The sequence below is a fragment of the Protopterus annectens genome, chromosome 2.part1 (genome assembly GCF_019279795.1).
Source record: "Protopterus annectens isolate FY-2018-M chromosome 2.part1, PAN1.0, whole genome shotgun sequence".
NCBI lineage: Eukaryota > Metazoa > Chordata > Ceratodontiformes > Protopteridae > Protopterus > Protopterus annectens.
The window spans coordinates 103,975,258-103,992,387 of record NC_056729.1 but is presented as its reverse complement, the minus strand read 5'-3'; the positions used below and the strand labels follow the sequence as shown (position 1 = coordinate 103,992,387).

The following is a 17,130-nucleotide window of genomic DNA, read 5'->3' as shown; positions in this document are numbered from 1 at the left end:
ACCTGACGTCAGGCCTAAATCGAAGGCAGCTGACGTCATATACCAAGGACTTTGGTATTCTGGCCGACTGTGGGCTACCGGGAGCCAGATAACCCACTTTATAAGGACTGAAACACGATGAAAATCCCAAGCGTCTGTTGTGATTTTTAACCAGTATGGAAGACAAAGAAAGATGGAGAGATAAGAGAACCTGGCTGAGGGAAAGGGGAAGCCAACTGTCAAACAGAACCTGGCTTATCTTGAAAAGCAGGTTTCTGGGAGGTAGGGGTCTAAGAAGACTTAGCAGGCAGCACGTGTCTAGAACCCTTAGGTGTGGGGTGGTGACTTCTTGCAAACAAAAGCAGATATGGAGAGAGAATTTCTCTGAAACAAAAATATGCCTCTACTCCTGCCAGGCTTCACCCTTTTCCTGGACAGACTTGAAAAGTTCAGCAGCAGCAGTAGTATCCAAGAGATTTTTATTATCCAAAGGAGCATCCAACAATTGAGCCTTAATGTCATCAAGCAAAGTGTGAAGACGATGTCATAAAAGGAAATACTGCCTGCCTAGCTATCTGGAATTTTGTAAAGAATTCTGTCATTTGTGAATATTGATATGATTCATACAGATGTGTGCGTAAAAGTATAAAGTACCGAGCTGAAATGTAACTACAGCATGCCCTGCTGGCTTACAATAGAAATGTATATAAATTACTGTAATTGTGTAAATGTATATGTTTTAATAGTAGAAACTAGAACAGAGGGTTAACTTGCAAAACTTCAAGAAAATAAGCTGAAATTAAATTGTTTTACGATTGTAGTATAAACATTTCCAGTTTCAGTCAACAGGAGACAGGATGTCTACACTAGGGGACTCTCTGCATTGTTTTGTGTTTTGTGTCTTCCAGCAGTTGCAAATATCTGAATGCTATGTATTTTCACAGAGAGATGTTAAATGTGGGTAGTTTAGCTTGAGAACTAAAAGTCAGGTGACAAAAACTGATGTCATCCAAGATAACCCAGAAGTAATATTTCATATTAATTTAAGAACTCAGAGAGAGAGAGAGAGAGAGAGAGTGCATTTGGTATCTTGTCTTTGACCTAGAAACATCCACTCATCACTACCTTCTGCACTTGCCTTGCTGTACGTTTTTAGGGCATAGTAACTCTTTTAGATTCAGATAGGAATATAAGTAAAGTATAGCTTAGATGTTTTATTTATTTGAAACTATCCTATAATGTTGTTTTAAATATTTCCTGTGATTTTGAACTCTGATGTTACTGATTACTTACCGAGTATTGTCTTGTTCTTTTACTATTTATTATTTAATATCTTCGTGGCTGATATTTGTGAGACATATTTAAGCTCTTCGAGTACTTGCGTATCTATATGGTGACACTGTACAGGCCACTCAAATACCCTTGCTCTTGGTCAGACTACCATTTGAATAATATTACACAGTAGGATTGGACACCCTTTTTAAGGGTCTTAAGTAGCTGATGAAGAGTTGGCTGGAGGCAGTCGGAACTACCTTACAGTCTGGACAGAAGGGGGCAAAGCTAATAAACCTGTGTCAGCCTTACCCAGGTGTGTGTGTGTGCTTGTTTATCAATCAAATCTCAAAGCGTGTGTGTTTCAGCTACTTGGGCAGGGACACGAAGCACTGGTTGGACAAAGAGGGTTCTGGAGGTTTTGGCTTGGCCACTCAGCTGAGATCTTAACCCTATAGCTGTGCCAGTGGGGACTCTTATTGGGGAACTTGAGAAAGAGGGAGAAACCAGCCCCAGACTGACTGTGATCTCTGTGTGCTCTTAAGGGAAATTGCACTTTACTGTGTGTGTACTTATCATCCCAGTGTGTACATTTCCCGCTGTTGCCAGTGATAAGGACTGAGGCTCCTTGATTACTGGGCCAGTGGCAGGGGCATCACAGATGAAACCAAGAGTAACGCCTCACAACAGGAAAAAAAGGCAGTAGCCCTGAAGAAAGCATTGCCTGCATCATAGTTGCATTTGAGAGAATAGTGTAGCACTTGAGATACTGAGTCCAACAGTGAAAGGGCAGACGCAGTTTCCTCAGATTCAGGAAAATCAGAAACTACTTTAGAAACCTAAGAAAGAAGCACCAAAACATATCTAGAAATATGAGTCTGGTAGTTAAATGGCTAAGGTGGCAGTATAAACCTTTTTGCCCAACCTTTAAATCCTTATCTGAAAGAAGTAATTTGGTTGAGGGCAAGAGCTTCGAGGGTTTGTCAAAAGAGACAGACACCACAGAAGGATCAACAGAAATACATCAGGCACCATGTAAAATCTATCAGGTTTCTTGGGAGCAGGGGGCTGAGAATCAGGGCCCATACAAGTTGCTGAAAAGGTACCCAAGGAGGGGGCCAGAACAAGAAGAAGAGATGATGGCTTAGGGAACTCCATCTGGAGGAGCTTTTAATATATTTTCAGAATATCAGAGGCTTGGGCACAATCCCTCTTAAAATAAATTCCATCATGCAGGCAACAGTATCGTCAGAGGGGAATCAGGAGTAACAGAATCCTCTTCCACTGAAGCATGGTCTAAAGGGGAAGAGATCTAAGAAGAGTAAGCCAAGGACTCTTCCTTAGAATCCAGGTCCTCATCTGAAGTCTAGTTCCCTGGGTCTTTTAAGAGAAGTAGAGGACCATGGAGGGGCAGGGGTAGACACCCCTTGAAGTGGCTTTAAAGCTATTAAACAATAGAATAACCTCTGAGTAAAATACTGCCATTCACATTGGGGATTCTTAGACATTGGACAAGAATGCTTGGGCTTCGTTTCTTTTTCTGTGGAACATCCGCAAGAAACACCCTATGTGGGTCAGACCCTTATTTATTTATTTAAACACCTTTAATGAATTATCACTCATGATATAGACAAATTTACATTTACATAAAAGTAATCGGCCACTGGGGATGCACAAGCCAGTGCATTTCTTTGCGCCGGTCCCAAGCCCGGATAAATGGGGAGGGTTGCGTCAGGAAGGGCATCCGGTGTAAAATTTTGCCAAATCATACATACGGACAACAGTACAAATATACATACCGGATCGGTCAAGGCCAGAGTTAACAACGACTGCCACGAGTACTGTTGGCCAACAGGGTGCGGGCAGAAATTGGGCTACTGTTGGCCGAAGGAGGAAAAGAGGGGGAAGGCATACCCGAGGATAGGTAAAGGCTAGCACTGTGGTAGTGAGGGTCGGAACTTTGAATGTTGGTAGTATTACTGGTATAGGGAGAGAACTAGCTGATATGATTGACAGAAGGAAGGTTGGTATATTGTGTGTGCAAAAGACCAGATGGAAGGGGAGCAAGGCTAGGTGCATTGGAGGCAGTTCTAATTGTTTTATAATGGTTTGGATGGGATGAGAAATAGCGTAGGGGTTATCCTAAAGGAACAGTATGCTAAGAGTGTTTTGGAGGTGAAAAGAGTGTCGGATAGAGTGATGTTTACGAAGCTGGAAATCGATGATGTAATGATGAATGTTGTTAATGCATATGCTCCACAAGTTGGCTGTGCGATGGATGAGAAAAAAAAAATTTGGAGCGAGTTGGATGAAGTGGTGATGACTGTACCCAAGGGTGAGAGAGTGGTGATTGGAGCAGACTTCAATGGGTATGTTGGTGAAGGGAACAGAGGGGATGAGGAAGTGATGGGTAGGTATGGTGTTAAGCAAAGGAATGCAGAAGGTCAGATGGTAATGGATTTTGCAAAAAGGATGGACATGGCTGTGGTGAATACGTACTTTAACAAGAGGGAGGAGCATAGGGTGACATACAAGAGTGGAGGAAGATGCACACAGGTGGATTATATCTTATGTAGAAGCGCCAGTCTGAAGGAGATTGGAGACTAAAGTGGTGGCAGCATAGGACGGTGGTTTGTAGGATGACACTGGTGATCAAGAAGAGGAGGAGGAGTGTGAGGGCAGCACCAAGGATCAAATGGTGGAAATTGAAAAAGGGTAACTGCGAGGTGGAGTTCATGGAAGATTTAAGACAGGCACTGGGTGGCAGTGAAGAGTTACTGAATAGCTGGGTAACTACAGCAGAGTTGGTAAGGGAGACAGCTAGAAAGGTGCTTGGTGTGACATCTGGACAGAGGAAAGAGGACAAGGAGACCTGGTGGTGGAATGAGGAAGTACAGGAGAGTATACAAAGAAAGAGGTTGGCGAAGAAGAAGTGGGACTGTCAGAGAGTTGAAGAAAATAGGCAGGAGTATAAGGAAATGAGGAGCATGGCGAAGAGAGAAGTGGCGAAGGCTAAGGATAAGGCGTATGAAGAGTTGTATGAAAGGTTGGACACTAAGGAGGGAGAAAAGGACCTGTACCGATTGGCTAGACAGAGAGACTGAACTAGTAAAGATGTGCAGCATGTAAGGGTGCTAAAGGATAATGAGGGAAATGTACTCGCAAGCGAGGAGAGTGTGTTGAGCAGATGGAAAGAGTACTTTGAAGGGCTGATGAATGAAGAGAATGAGAGGGAGAGAAGGTTGGATGATGTGCGGCTAGTGAATCATGAAGTGCTGTGGATTAGCAAGGAGGAAGTAAGGATAGCTATGAAGAGGATGAAGAATGGTTAAGGCTGTTGGTCCAGAAGACATACCTGTGTAAGCATGGAGGTGTTTAGGTGAAATGGCAGTGGCGTTTTTAAGTAGATTGTTTAATGAAATCTTGAAAAGTGAGAGGATGCCTGAGGAATGGAGAAACAGTGTTTTGGTACTGATTTTTAAGAATAAGGATGATGTGCAGAGCTGTAGTAACTACAGAGGGATTAAACTGATCAGTCACAGCATGAAGTTATGGGTGGAAGCTAGGTTAAGTAGGGAGGTGATGATTAGTGATCAGCAGTATGGTTTAATGCCAGGAAAGAGCACTACAGATGCAATGTTTGCTCTGAGAGTGTTGATGGAGAAGTACAGAGAAGGTCAGGAGGAGTTGCATTGTCTCTTTTTGGATTTAGAGAAAGCATATGACAGGGTGCCTAGAGAGGAGTTGTCGTATTGTATGAGGAATTCAGGAGTGTCAGAGAAGTATGTAAGAGTGGTACAGGATATGTACGAGAGTAGTGTGACAGTGGTGAGGTCTGCGGTGGGAGTGATGGATGCATTTAAGGTGGAGGTGGGATTACATCAAGGATCAGCTCTGAGCCCTTTCTTATTTGCAATGGTGATGGACAGGTTGACAGATCAGACAGAAGTCCCCGTGGACTATGATGTTTGCAGATGACATTGTGATCTGTAGTAAGAGTAGGAAACAGGTGGAGGAGACCCTGGAGAGGTTGAGATATGCTCTAGAGAGAAGAGGAATGAACGTCAGCAGAACTAAGACAGAATATGTGTGCGTGAATGAGAGGGAGGATACAGGAATGTTGAGGATGCAGGGAGTAGTGGTGGCAAAGGTGGATGAGTATAAATACATGGGATCAACAGTTCAGAGTAATGGTGAGAGTGGAAGAGAAGTGAAGAAGACAGTACAGGCAGGATGGAGGGGGTGGAGAAGAGTGCCAGGAGTGATTTGTGACAGACGAGTACCAGTAAGAGTGAAAGGGAAGGCCTACAAGAGGGTAGTGAGACCAGCTATGTTATATGGGTTGGAGACAGTGGCACTGACAAAAAGGCAGGAGTCAGAACTGGAAGTGGCAGAGTTAAAGATGTTAAGATTTGCACTGGGTGCGACAAGGGTGGACAGGATTAGGAACAAGTATATTAGAGGGTCAGCCCAGGTTGGAAGGTTTGGAGACAAAGCCAGAGAGGCAAGATTACATTGGTTTGGACATGTGCTGAGGAGGGATGCAGAGTATATTGGGAAAAAGATGCTAAGGATGAAGCTGCCAGGTAACAGGAAAAGAGGAAGGCCTAAGATAAGGTTTATGGATGTGGTGAGAGAGGACATGCAGGTGGTTGGTGTGACAGAGCAAGATGCAGAGGACAGGAAGAAATGGAAACAGATGATTCGCTGTGGCGACCCCTAACGGGAGCAGCGGAAAGAAGAAGAAGATGAGCTGCTTCTACTGCCTGGGACAGGATTATGATACAAACCTTCAGAATTCGCCAAAGTTGGATGGATGGCCATCAGCAGAGCTGCTGTAAATTAATTCTCTCGAATCCAGACAGGAGCCAAGAGGCTTAAGGAATGGAATTAGGATCCTATTATATGCACTTGCTGCAATATCAGCCATGAAATAAAATTTATCAGAATTTTTCATTAAAAAAATGTTCTAACATCTTTTGTACTTGAAGGAAATATTGCTGTCCTATATATTATTTTCTTGCTATAAAAAACAAATTGATTTTATTTATGTTAATCTGTTAATATGCTCACATCAGCTAAAAATATAGTTATTTACTCATTTAACATGTAATGACATTGCTGACACAATCTACGGCTCAACACTATGGAACACTGTACAGTAACTTTGACTTTTTTTTAAAGAAAAGTAGTCTGACAGCACAATGGTGTCAGCCAAGAAACTGCTGTGCATCTACAAAGACAGCAATTATGAACTGTGCTGGAACTGTCCCAAGACTGACAAATTGCAACCTATCATCTTATCCCAAGTATTCCATCAGGGCTTCACTTACTAAGTAATTTGTTTTCCGAATCCAGTGGTCCAGAACATAAAAGCTTGAAAATGCTTGCTTCACCCATTCATCTCTGAAGTGTGAAAACAGTAGGCAAAGTACTTTCATGCCCTTTAAAACCAATTTTTTTCTGTCACCTTCACTTTAAGTGGATTCTTGGCATCTGCAAATTTCAACATTATTAACATATACTGTGCATGCTTTGATATTAAACAATTAGACTCACAAGAGCATCTCAGCTGACAGCAGCAGTCTCTAAATTTATTTTTAATTTACAAGGTCATACCTTGTTGATTTGATTGACAAATGTGACACATTTGTTTAAATCAAACTTTAAGCCTTGATGTAGTAACAACAGCTTAGGAAAGAAAGGGTAAATGTTTAAAAGTCTTACCACAATCATTTCAGAAGGCTCTAAAACAATGCATTCACATCCACGTCGAAGGCTTCCTGCAGAACGCTTGCCAAAACTGCAGAAGAAAACAAACAATGTTCTAACTAGAACGAAATCACAACTACTGATTTTTAGAGACTATGAAAGTTATGTATTAATCATACCACAATGAAACCCATGTGCAAAAATAATTCAAAGATAAAAATAGATACTGTGGAATGCCAGCTAGCTATGCAAAAATATTTCCTTTGATGTAGTAAATACCATGTTGGATGATATTCTTACTGGTATGGATAAAGTCTAAAATTTGCATAAGAGAAGTTTTACTGACAGCCACGCACTCAAGCCTGCTTTTTGTCAAACATCTGAAGACCTCAGCAACCTAATTACACAAGCTTATGTATCACACAACAGCAAACAACTGCCATCTGACAAAAGCCAACAAAGCTGAAAGACACCTTCCCTTTTATTTTTAAGCACCTTTACTGAATTATCACTTGTGACATAGGGAAATATACATTTATATAAAAGTAATCAAACTGTATTAACAAGTTCATATTTACAAACATTACACTTCATGTATAGTGCTATATATCATTTAAGCTAAACAACATTACATAAATGATTCAATTTCTGCCTTTTTTTTAAAACAAGAAACATCTTTATTATACCATGATCCCCCCAAAACGTGCACGCTGATTGGCCAGCGTGCCCGTTGTAAATCGAGTTATACTAATGGAAAAAGGTCCGTCGCCGGACTTTTTCCATTAGTATAACTCGATTTAAAACTACTGTCTCGCTATGTTAAATGGGTTTAACATAGCAAGACAGCTTTAAAATAAGCAACGGAGATCTCCGTTGCTTATTTTAAACTGTCTCGCTATGTTAAACCCATTTAACATAGCGACAGTGTTTAAAGCACGGAGAAAGCAAGATCTCCGTTGCTTTATGTCTCGCTATGTTAAATGAGTTTAACATGGCGAGACAGTTTTAAAATAAGCAACGGAGATGTCCGTTGGTTATTTTAAAACTGTCTCGCTATGTTAAACTCATTTAACATAGCGAACACTAAAAAGCAACAGAGATCTTGCTTTCTCCGTTGCTTATGTACCGCAGGCGCAGTACATCAGAACTGCCGGATGCCAGACATCTGCGGAAGGGCAGTAAACAGGCATTATACTATGCCATTATTTAAGAAAAGTAACAGTTTCTTTTCTTAAATAATGTCATATAATAGCAATAACCACTTCTGGGTGTGGGTAATGCTAAATTTACCCACGGTTGGCTTTGTTTGGTCCTCGGGCCGCCTCGGGACCAAACCACGCCAACCGTGGGTAAATTTAGCATTATCCACACCCAGGCGTGGGTTATTGCTATATTAAACCATCACTTACGACATAGGTAAATCACACATTTATATAAATGACAACAAACCACACTGACACAATCTTAGTTGCAAGCAATTTACATCACTAACTATACCGACACTCCTAGTTGCAAACAATACATACATCACTTACAATCTACCCAATAATTTTCAGTCAAACATTGCGTAGTTCATTCAAGTCCTGTCTTCTTTTAAACCTCATTCCTGCCCTGTATGTACTGTTCCCTCAGTTCCCATTTTTTTACTATGTAGTTTGCTCTTACCCATTTCTAAAGATCTCAGTTCCAGTTGTTTTATCTCTGTTACTATATTCACTACTTCTACTACAGCTGGTTTCGATTTTCTAGTAATTGCTTTTTGGGCAGCCACCATAATTAGACACAGGGATTTACCATGTCTAGGCAAGTCCGATTCTGTATCATAGCTCAGAAAAATAATCTCCCTCGTCACACCAATCTGCCAACCCAGCATCTTTGACAGTGCACACACTGAATCAAAGTTCACTAACTCACTGCACTCCCAGAAAATACGTTCCAAATTACCTTTTTCTTCCCCATCACACCACCAACATTTGCTGTCTATCCGAGGAAAAATTCTCTGCAGTGTAGTTGGGGTATAAAAATATCTATATAAATATTTCCAATCAAAAATCCTAAATCTTCTAGATTTTGTTGCATATTTGGTAGACGTACATATATCCTCCCACTGTTTCTTTGTGAACTGCTTATCCAGTCTTCTCCCAATCCTTTCTAATCTCCTCCGATTGATTTTTACAGGTATCATGTAATATTTTATATGCTCTACTAATTATTCCTTTTTCAATGACAGCTTCTATTCTAGATTCTACTAAAAACTAACAGTGCTGGCCTTTTGTTTAGAACTCCCCTATTTCTTTCTCTTTGCCTATACTCTATCAATCTTTGATAGGGAAGCAACCTCTAACCTGCACTCCAAATAAATTATTGGTGTCTTCCCATTTTATCATCTTTCCCCCTCTAGTTATTTGCTCCCAATACCTTGGTTCCATTCCCAGTTTTCTCCAATAAATTCCAGCCACCTCTTGCCTATTATATATATCCCTAATCGGCAGAATCTTTATTCTCCATTCCCATGCTGGCTTGGTTCTTAAGATACTTTCTGCTACTTTACAGATATAATATTCTGTATGATTACTGCTATTCTCCTTAAAGGCCTGCATCCAAAATCCCAGTCTCTCTCGGTTTTTTGAGCTTCTTCCCTGTTTCATCATCATCCCTTTTCAATTTGAATTATAGTTTTCTGCTTGTGCTATGTACAGGAGCCTTATCTCTGTAGCGCTGAAATACCCCATTCAAATTGGGTAATCTCAATCCACCCTGTTCTACTGGAATAATAAGCTTATCCCACTTGATGCTTGACATCTTCCCCTCTCAGATAAAGTCCTTCAGCTCTTTATTAATTGCTATCCACAACTTCTCCAATGGTTGATAAAAATATACCTGACCTGTGTATAAGGCTAATGGGACTAAACATTTTAACTGCTTGTATCTTACTATCCATATCCATACAACAAAGCTTTAATTTTCTCAGTTTTTAGATTTTCTGTTTAGTCTCTTCCCACATGTCCTCAGATGCCACATCAGAATAATTTTTAATCCATACTCCTAAGTACTTCATTTTATCATGTCCCTATAACTCATTCACTCAAATGAAGCTCAGGAATTTTGCACTGTAACTTTCAATGGGCGGAGCCTAAGCCTTATGACAGAATCAAATTACGTCCCCAGATTTCAAACAAATGTTCATATCTTGGGAAACATGGGGGTTATGAAAGAAGTATAAATGACAAACCCTTCAGCACAAACTACTTTTACTGTGGCAGTATTCTTTGGTTTTAGGTCTTAAACTGAATTTTATAAGTCATAGTAAATGCAGTAACTATTAAATGTTAATATTCTGTAATCAACCTTCAATATCTCAGCAACTATTCAAGTTACACACACAGTCAGCAGCATTTTGTTCATCCAGCTGAGAGCTTTTATATGAGGCTAAGGAGTTCTGTCTATATTACGTGGTAGTTGAGATATTCAGAAAAATGTGTCAATTATATCCATATAAATTAATATCATAAAAACAACATTTTATGTCAGTTGAGTCTGCCATTGTTTAAGCTTTAAGATGAAATCCTTTAAAATCTTGTACATAGCATGGTTTTGGAATTATTGACACAAATATGAACCAGCAATATTTGATGCCTGGAGACGTCAGTAGGAGTTAACTGCAGATGTACCTGGAGGCATCACTTGGATATAATGAGATAAATATGGATAATGCTGAACCAATTCATATGTGGGTACATAATTTACTGCTATTGCCTTTCTTTTAACTACATGAATTTTGTAACCAGAAAAGACCTGAAACTGTCTCAAATTGTTCCACAACACATTAATGTCTCCCTCTGTTTTTGACAGGTATAAAAGTATATAATTTGCAAATACAGCCAGCTTTTCTTGACTACCATGCCAATTATATCCTTGAATTTCCGAGTCCCTTATTTTCTTTGCCAATGTTTCTAAATATAATGCAAACAACAAAGGAAAGAGGACACCCCTGACTGGTGCCTCTGTTCAAGGAGAAATTATCAGAGAGGATCCCACCCACTTTAGTTTTTGCCTCCAATCCCTTATATTTCCTCCTAATCAACCGTATAGTTTTTCAGGAAATGCAAAAGCTTCCATTGCCCTATTTATAAAGTCCCAACTTACTCTGTCAAATGTTTTCTCGGCATCAATACCCACCAACAACAATGGTATTTTCTTACATTCTGCTTCCCTCTGGATCAATGTTCCGTTAATGTTGTCAAATGTTTGCATCCCCTCCACAAAACCACAGTGATCCATATGCATCAATTCTGGCATTACTTTTGCCATTATAGACATCAACACTTTATAATCATGGTTTAGTATTGAAATGGGCATGTATGAAGCTGGATCTTTACCCTATTTAGGTATTACAGCTACCACTGCTTTCTTCCAGGATGTTGGTACTTTTCCTCCTCCTGAAATACTGTTAAACAAAACCTTCCAGATATTTATCAGTTTTTGTCTCTCTTAGTTACCAAACTTCCACAGGAATACCATCTATTCCTGGGGACTTTCCTGTAGATTGGTTATACATCACAATTCTTATCTCATCTCCTCCTATCCTAACCATTAGTAACTGAGCCTCATCTACTGCTAACGTTAGCATATTTAAGTCTTTCATAAACATTTCCATTTGCATCTTTTCTTTATTTTCATATCTCTCTAGTTTAGAGAGAGTTTCACAGAATTTCCAAAATATTTCTAATGCCTCTACAGGATCTCGTTACCTTCCTTGTTACAGGCACCCCAAGCTTGGTGACACCCCTTTCCACTTTCTGTTGCCTGAGTTGTGCCAAAAGTTTTTGCGCTGTAATATCATCAAAAAACAGTTGCTTAACAGCAATCTTTCTAAACTTGTGTATATTAACAAGGTAGTCCCTTATTTTCTGCTTAGCATTCTGAATGTTGATCCTCCTCTTGTTCTGTGAGATTCCCCCTATTCCACAATACTTTAATGTTTGTCAGTCTCTCTAAATAATTCTCTCTTAACCCTAGCTCCCTTTCTTTGATCTCCACCCTATTTTTAAACTCCACCTTAATTTTATCCCACTCCCTAGCTATATTTTCAGAAGTAATTTCTATCCTCTTGAATAGCTCCTAAATAATCTCCACTACCCATTCTTTAAATTCCTCTCTTTTCAGTAGATAGGTGGGAAAGAACCAGTGTCTCATTTCTATTTCATTACCCTGTGTTTTTATTTTAATTATTGGCACATGATCTGAAACAGTTACTGGGTACATATCAAGACCTTCAATTAAATGCACACATTCCTGTGAAATGTAAATTCTGTCGAGCCTAGCCTAGTTTTTACATCTTTGGGAATACTATGTAAATTCACTTCAAATTCTTATTACTGATTTCACATCTTCCATGCCAAATATTTTCATAAATGTCTTCAGAAAACTGCCTTCCTTTGTTACACTTTCCCTTCTGGGCCTCCCAGACACATCTTCACTGCTGCAAATCGAATTCCAGTCTCCATCTATAAATAATATTCCTTGCTGAAAAGTGATTTCTTCCAGAGTATTCTTAAGCTTTATTATAGCAATTTTAGGAGGGATATAAATACATGCCACTGCAACCCTCCTCCCTTGCCAGTAGCCCCTTAGCACTACAAATCTGCCATCATCTTTTCTATCCTCTTCTATCATTACTGTAGCTGCTCTTACAATTAATATAAATACTCCTCTTTTCCTTTGTCCCAGATATTCCACTGCATAACCATCTTGAAAACCTTTCTTTACTAAACACATGTTCAGTTCTTTCCAAGTATGTCTCCGGTAACATAGCTATTTGCACTCTACATTTTTTAATATGGTTCACTGTTCTTTTTTTGTATTTATCTGTGAGACCACTGACATTTACAGACATTACAGAAAGTATCATTGTATTAAAAAGTTATTATTCCCACCTTTTATATACAACACATTTTTTTAAAAAGTCTAGTTCTCGCTTTGGTGTTACATGCATACACTGTTTGGCAGGTTTAACTTTTATATAGTTGTTTGTCATATCCATTTGAGTCTGTGTCATCTTACAAAACTGTTGTTTTATTGAAACCCCGCACCCGCCCAAAACCTATTAATTTCATACTAGCATGCAAAACTATGTACATCTTAAAATATTTAAGTTTTACCCTCCTAAAAGAAACTGTCCCAAACTGACAGCCACACTCAAAGACTTGAGTTAACGTAAAAGAAAGGTTATCCATGTTAAGATGCATGACATAGCCTGTGCTTCTAAGTGCTGTCTGGTTCTGTCTTATCTTTACAGATCTGCCAGCCACAAAACCCCCTGAATGCTTTCAGAGAACATCATCTCCTAGCCAGTTTCTCTTCTTTTTTCCCAGGGAATCACTTTCAATCAGACTGTAACCAAGTTTACATTATCAAACTGTCTCCATGGAGACACGAGGACCAAATACAGAACTGCTACTGAGCATACATTTGCTAAAAATAGCCTCATAACATCAGTATTCTTTTTCATTTACTTGCTTTCTCTTAAAAGTTGTTAGTAAATAAATCTAAGGTCCTTAATCCACTCATTCCTCCATGCAAGAATGAGAAAAAGCACATTAATATTTCTTTTGCCATGCTCTTTTAACCAGGCTTTTATATATCACAGTGCCTACTTTTCTAAAAGCTGAAAAAGAAAAGGATAAAAAAAGAACAGCAGCACCTATTTACAATCCCCATTACACTTAAAAATAACTGAAAAAACTTTACTTTACATCATGCAAAGAAAGCCATACACCACAAAAATAGTATTAAGAAAAAAATATTTTCTTTACTTACAGTTAACTCCCTCCCTTCCCCTCCCCAAAGCATTTCTCCAAACATTAATGACATGAAGTACGGCATATACTTTACAGTCCCCCACAAGTCGAACAAATTCTAAAAAAGCCCAATATTTTCAGATTTTCTTATGTCATATTTCACAAATAATTATTGCACTGTAATCCCACATTAAGTTACTGGTTTTCTTACTGTTCATCTCCATCTCCCAAATCCCGTCTCTGCTTCATTTCCAACATACTCTTGATTCTCCTAGTCAACTCTCATGTTCCCTTCCTTCTCTCCCAACATTTTCTGTTGAAATAGTGGAAAAGTTTCACAAGTACAGCCTCTCTGTGGTCTTTATTAGCAGCACAAGAAGAAGCAGAATATCCTTCTGTTTCACAGGTCACTTTTTGCTGGACAAACTTTGTATTTCCTCCTTAGCATGTACTTCATCAAAAAATGACTCTCTCCAAAGAAGAATACCTTGAAAAAAGTTGGGTACAGCAGTTTGAATCTCACACCTGCATCGTGACATTCCCTGAATAGTGGAATGATTTTATTCTTCTGCCTGGTGTACAATGAGTAATCATTCTCCACAAACACACTGCTGTCTCCAACTTTTAGTATTTTGTCCTTCTGCCACCATTTTATCAGAATCAACTCCTTTTGCTGGTAGGATTGCATCTTTACTACTAAAGGTCTAGGTTGCTTTTTTATAGCTAGATTTGGAGCATGCACATGATGTGCCCTTTCAACCAACAACTCCTGCTACTGAATGACAGTCCAGTTGCTTATTTGTGCTTTCATAAAATTAATGCAGTCTGTTCCTTCCAGGTTCTCTGGTATAGCTGAAGATCTCAGGTTTTCCCTAAGTGTTCTGTCGTCTAATTTTATTTTTAGAAACATTTCTTCCTGAGCAATCTCATATTCAACCAGCCTTTTCTTCATTTCAACATCTGATTTTTGCCGCTTTACCACTTCATCTAAATATCTTTCTAAAGCTCCTTCCATTTTTTCCAGCCATTTGTTGTTTGTGTTGATATACTCCATCAATGTTTTGTTTATTTTAACCAGGTCTGTGTGCAGTTGCCTTCTGTCTTCCTGTAGGTTTCTGCAAGTCATGTCTGGAGGTTGCACTGTTTTTTGCTGAACAGCTGCAGAACTCACCCCAGTCAGTCTTTCTTCTTTACTTTTTGCAGCTGTTTTTTTTCCAGGTGCTCTGCATTTCTATTTTTCCTGGCATCCAGCCAGTACACTTACTAACTAGTTACTGAAATGTACCCATAAACACAAAAGTCTACTGACCTTCTCTGTTGAGATACTGTTTCCACACTGGGAGAGCTAAAGTTAAGCTGTTACTCAATGTGCCAATAGCCTAGTACCGACCTATGAACCTGTGGGTGTTTATATATATATATATATATATATATATATATACACATACACATATATACACACACACACACACACACACACACATATATATATATATATATATATATATATATATATATAGGTTTGCTATCTTTCTGCAGTAATTAATGTGCTCAGTAAAGACTCAAAATGGTAATTCTCTTCTCTATACAGATTAACTATTTACTTGACAGCACAATGGCTATTGATCACTCCGTTATTTTTCTTTACATCATCATGAAGGAGGCATCACTTGTGAATTGTGTCCTCAGCTGCAGGTCCTGGCATGACAAATCATTGGGGCAGGCATCCAAACCATAAAAGGGAGGAATGCAGGAAAGTATCACTAAAACATATTTACTTGGTTTGCAGAACTAAATATTAAGAGCTTTAGGAATTAATTAGCAAATGGTAATAAAGACTGAAACATGTTCTTCTTTTACACAAAACTATTTCCTAAGGTAATGTACCGTCCTGAAGAAAAAGCAATACACAGACTATTTGTTACAAATGGAAAAAAAAGCAAAATTAATTTTAAAAAGTGCCTTTTCTTAGACAAACATTGTCACAGTGTTGAATGAATGTGTACCTAGAGATTGTTGGTAATTAAGTATCACATATAAACAGTTATGGTTAAAGTAAATTGACGTGAAAGCAAGACATGAAGTCCTGGAAATGACAACACTTCATCTGCTTTGAGCAAGACATAAATTTAGCCACATCCATTGCATTACAACTTGTAGCTAGTTACAGCCCAAAAATGAAAAAATGCAAGAATTTAATGCAATTTTGGAAGAAGGCTTGCAGTAGAGAACAAGAGAAATACACTAAGGAAAGAACACCACTGCAGATAAAGGGGGCAGCATTACTTCAGGAGCAAATTTAATTTCATCAAGTACAAGCAAACCAACATCTACATACAACAGAAATTTAAATTAAATTGTTTTACCATCTGAGCATCTCAGCAGAAGATACTGGATGCTATGACTAAAGATGTCCATCCTAAAATTCTTTTTTTTTTCAAACTTGAAATACTCTTTCAAATTCACATGCCAATTTCCATACAAAATACATCACCTATAACACTGCTATTTACACTTCTTAATATAATTCAATACTGTAAGGTTATTTACATTCCATGTTAATATTGACAAAAGCAGCCATTCTCATAAAAAACTATTACTCTCTCACAATATATATGACGGTTCTTTTGAATACATGTTTCGACCTTGCAACTTATATGCAGATGCATGATTGTCAGTCTGATCTTGTATGCAGTTGGATATTCACCTCTCTGACTGAACCCATGTCACATTTTCCCAGAGTTTTCTTTTCAATAAGAAACCCTTAACAAGAACAAAATCAAAAAAAGGAATACATTTCAAACTACCCCCTTTAAGTAATAGTAAAACAAAACTATATACACGTTCCAAAAAAAATAAAGCCTACCTCCTCCAAATATTAGTAGTTCCCCCAAACAGATGGCTGCACTGGCAGGTGCTGCTTATTTTAAAGTTTATGTTAATGCATATGTTAGAAACTGGGCTTCCACGTACAGATCGTTATCTGTTCTTTTTCTTATCTTTTTCTACTTCCAAATGTAAAAAACAATGCGCATGCTTTCAGTAAATACTACCTTTTCGTCTTAAGAAAAAGTACAATGACTAATTGTGCACTATTACATTTAAAGCCTGAAACTACTAAGGTTGCTGAGTGCTGAGGAGGCAATCACTTGGATAACTGTTAACTTTCCATTGTTTCAAACTTCATCTCTTACTTTACTTTCATTTTAACTGTAATGCTTGTCAATATCCCTTTAAAAATTACATTGTACCTCTCAGATTTCACTCAAAACACACTGTTCAGACCTCACATGATTAACTGCCTGCTCTAGCACTCTGCTTGCTTTCAGACAAAAACAAGCGTTACTGGACAATCCCCAAATGTTAC

At 38.6% G+C, this 17,130-nt stretch overlaps 1 protein-coding gene across 11 annotated transcripts in view; it reads right to left on the bottom strand.

Annotated features, from left to right (window-relative positions):
- RAPGEF2 (Rap guanine nucleotide exchange factor 2) overlaps positions 1-17,130 on the bottom strand; it is a 2,418,607-nt gene that overhangs the window by 1,214,126 nt on the left and 1,187,351 nt on the right. For all 11 annotated transcript variants that reach the window (XM_044062055.1, XM_044062064.1, XM_044062056.1 and 8 more), the window contains exon 5: positions 6,979-7,054. In XM_044062055.1, the coding sequence (XP_043917990.1) occupies positions 6,979-7,054 (76 nt within the window). The remainder of the gene's footprint in view (positions 1-6,978; positions 7,055-17,130) is intronic.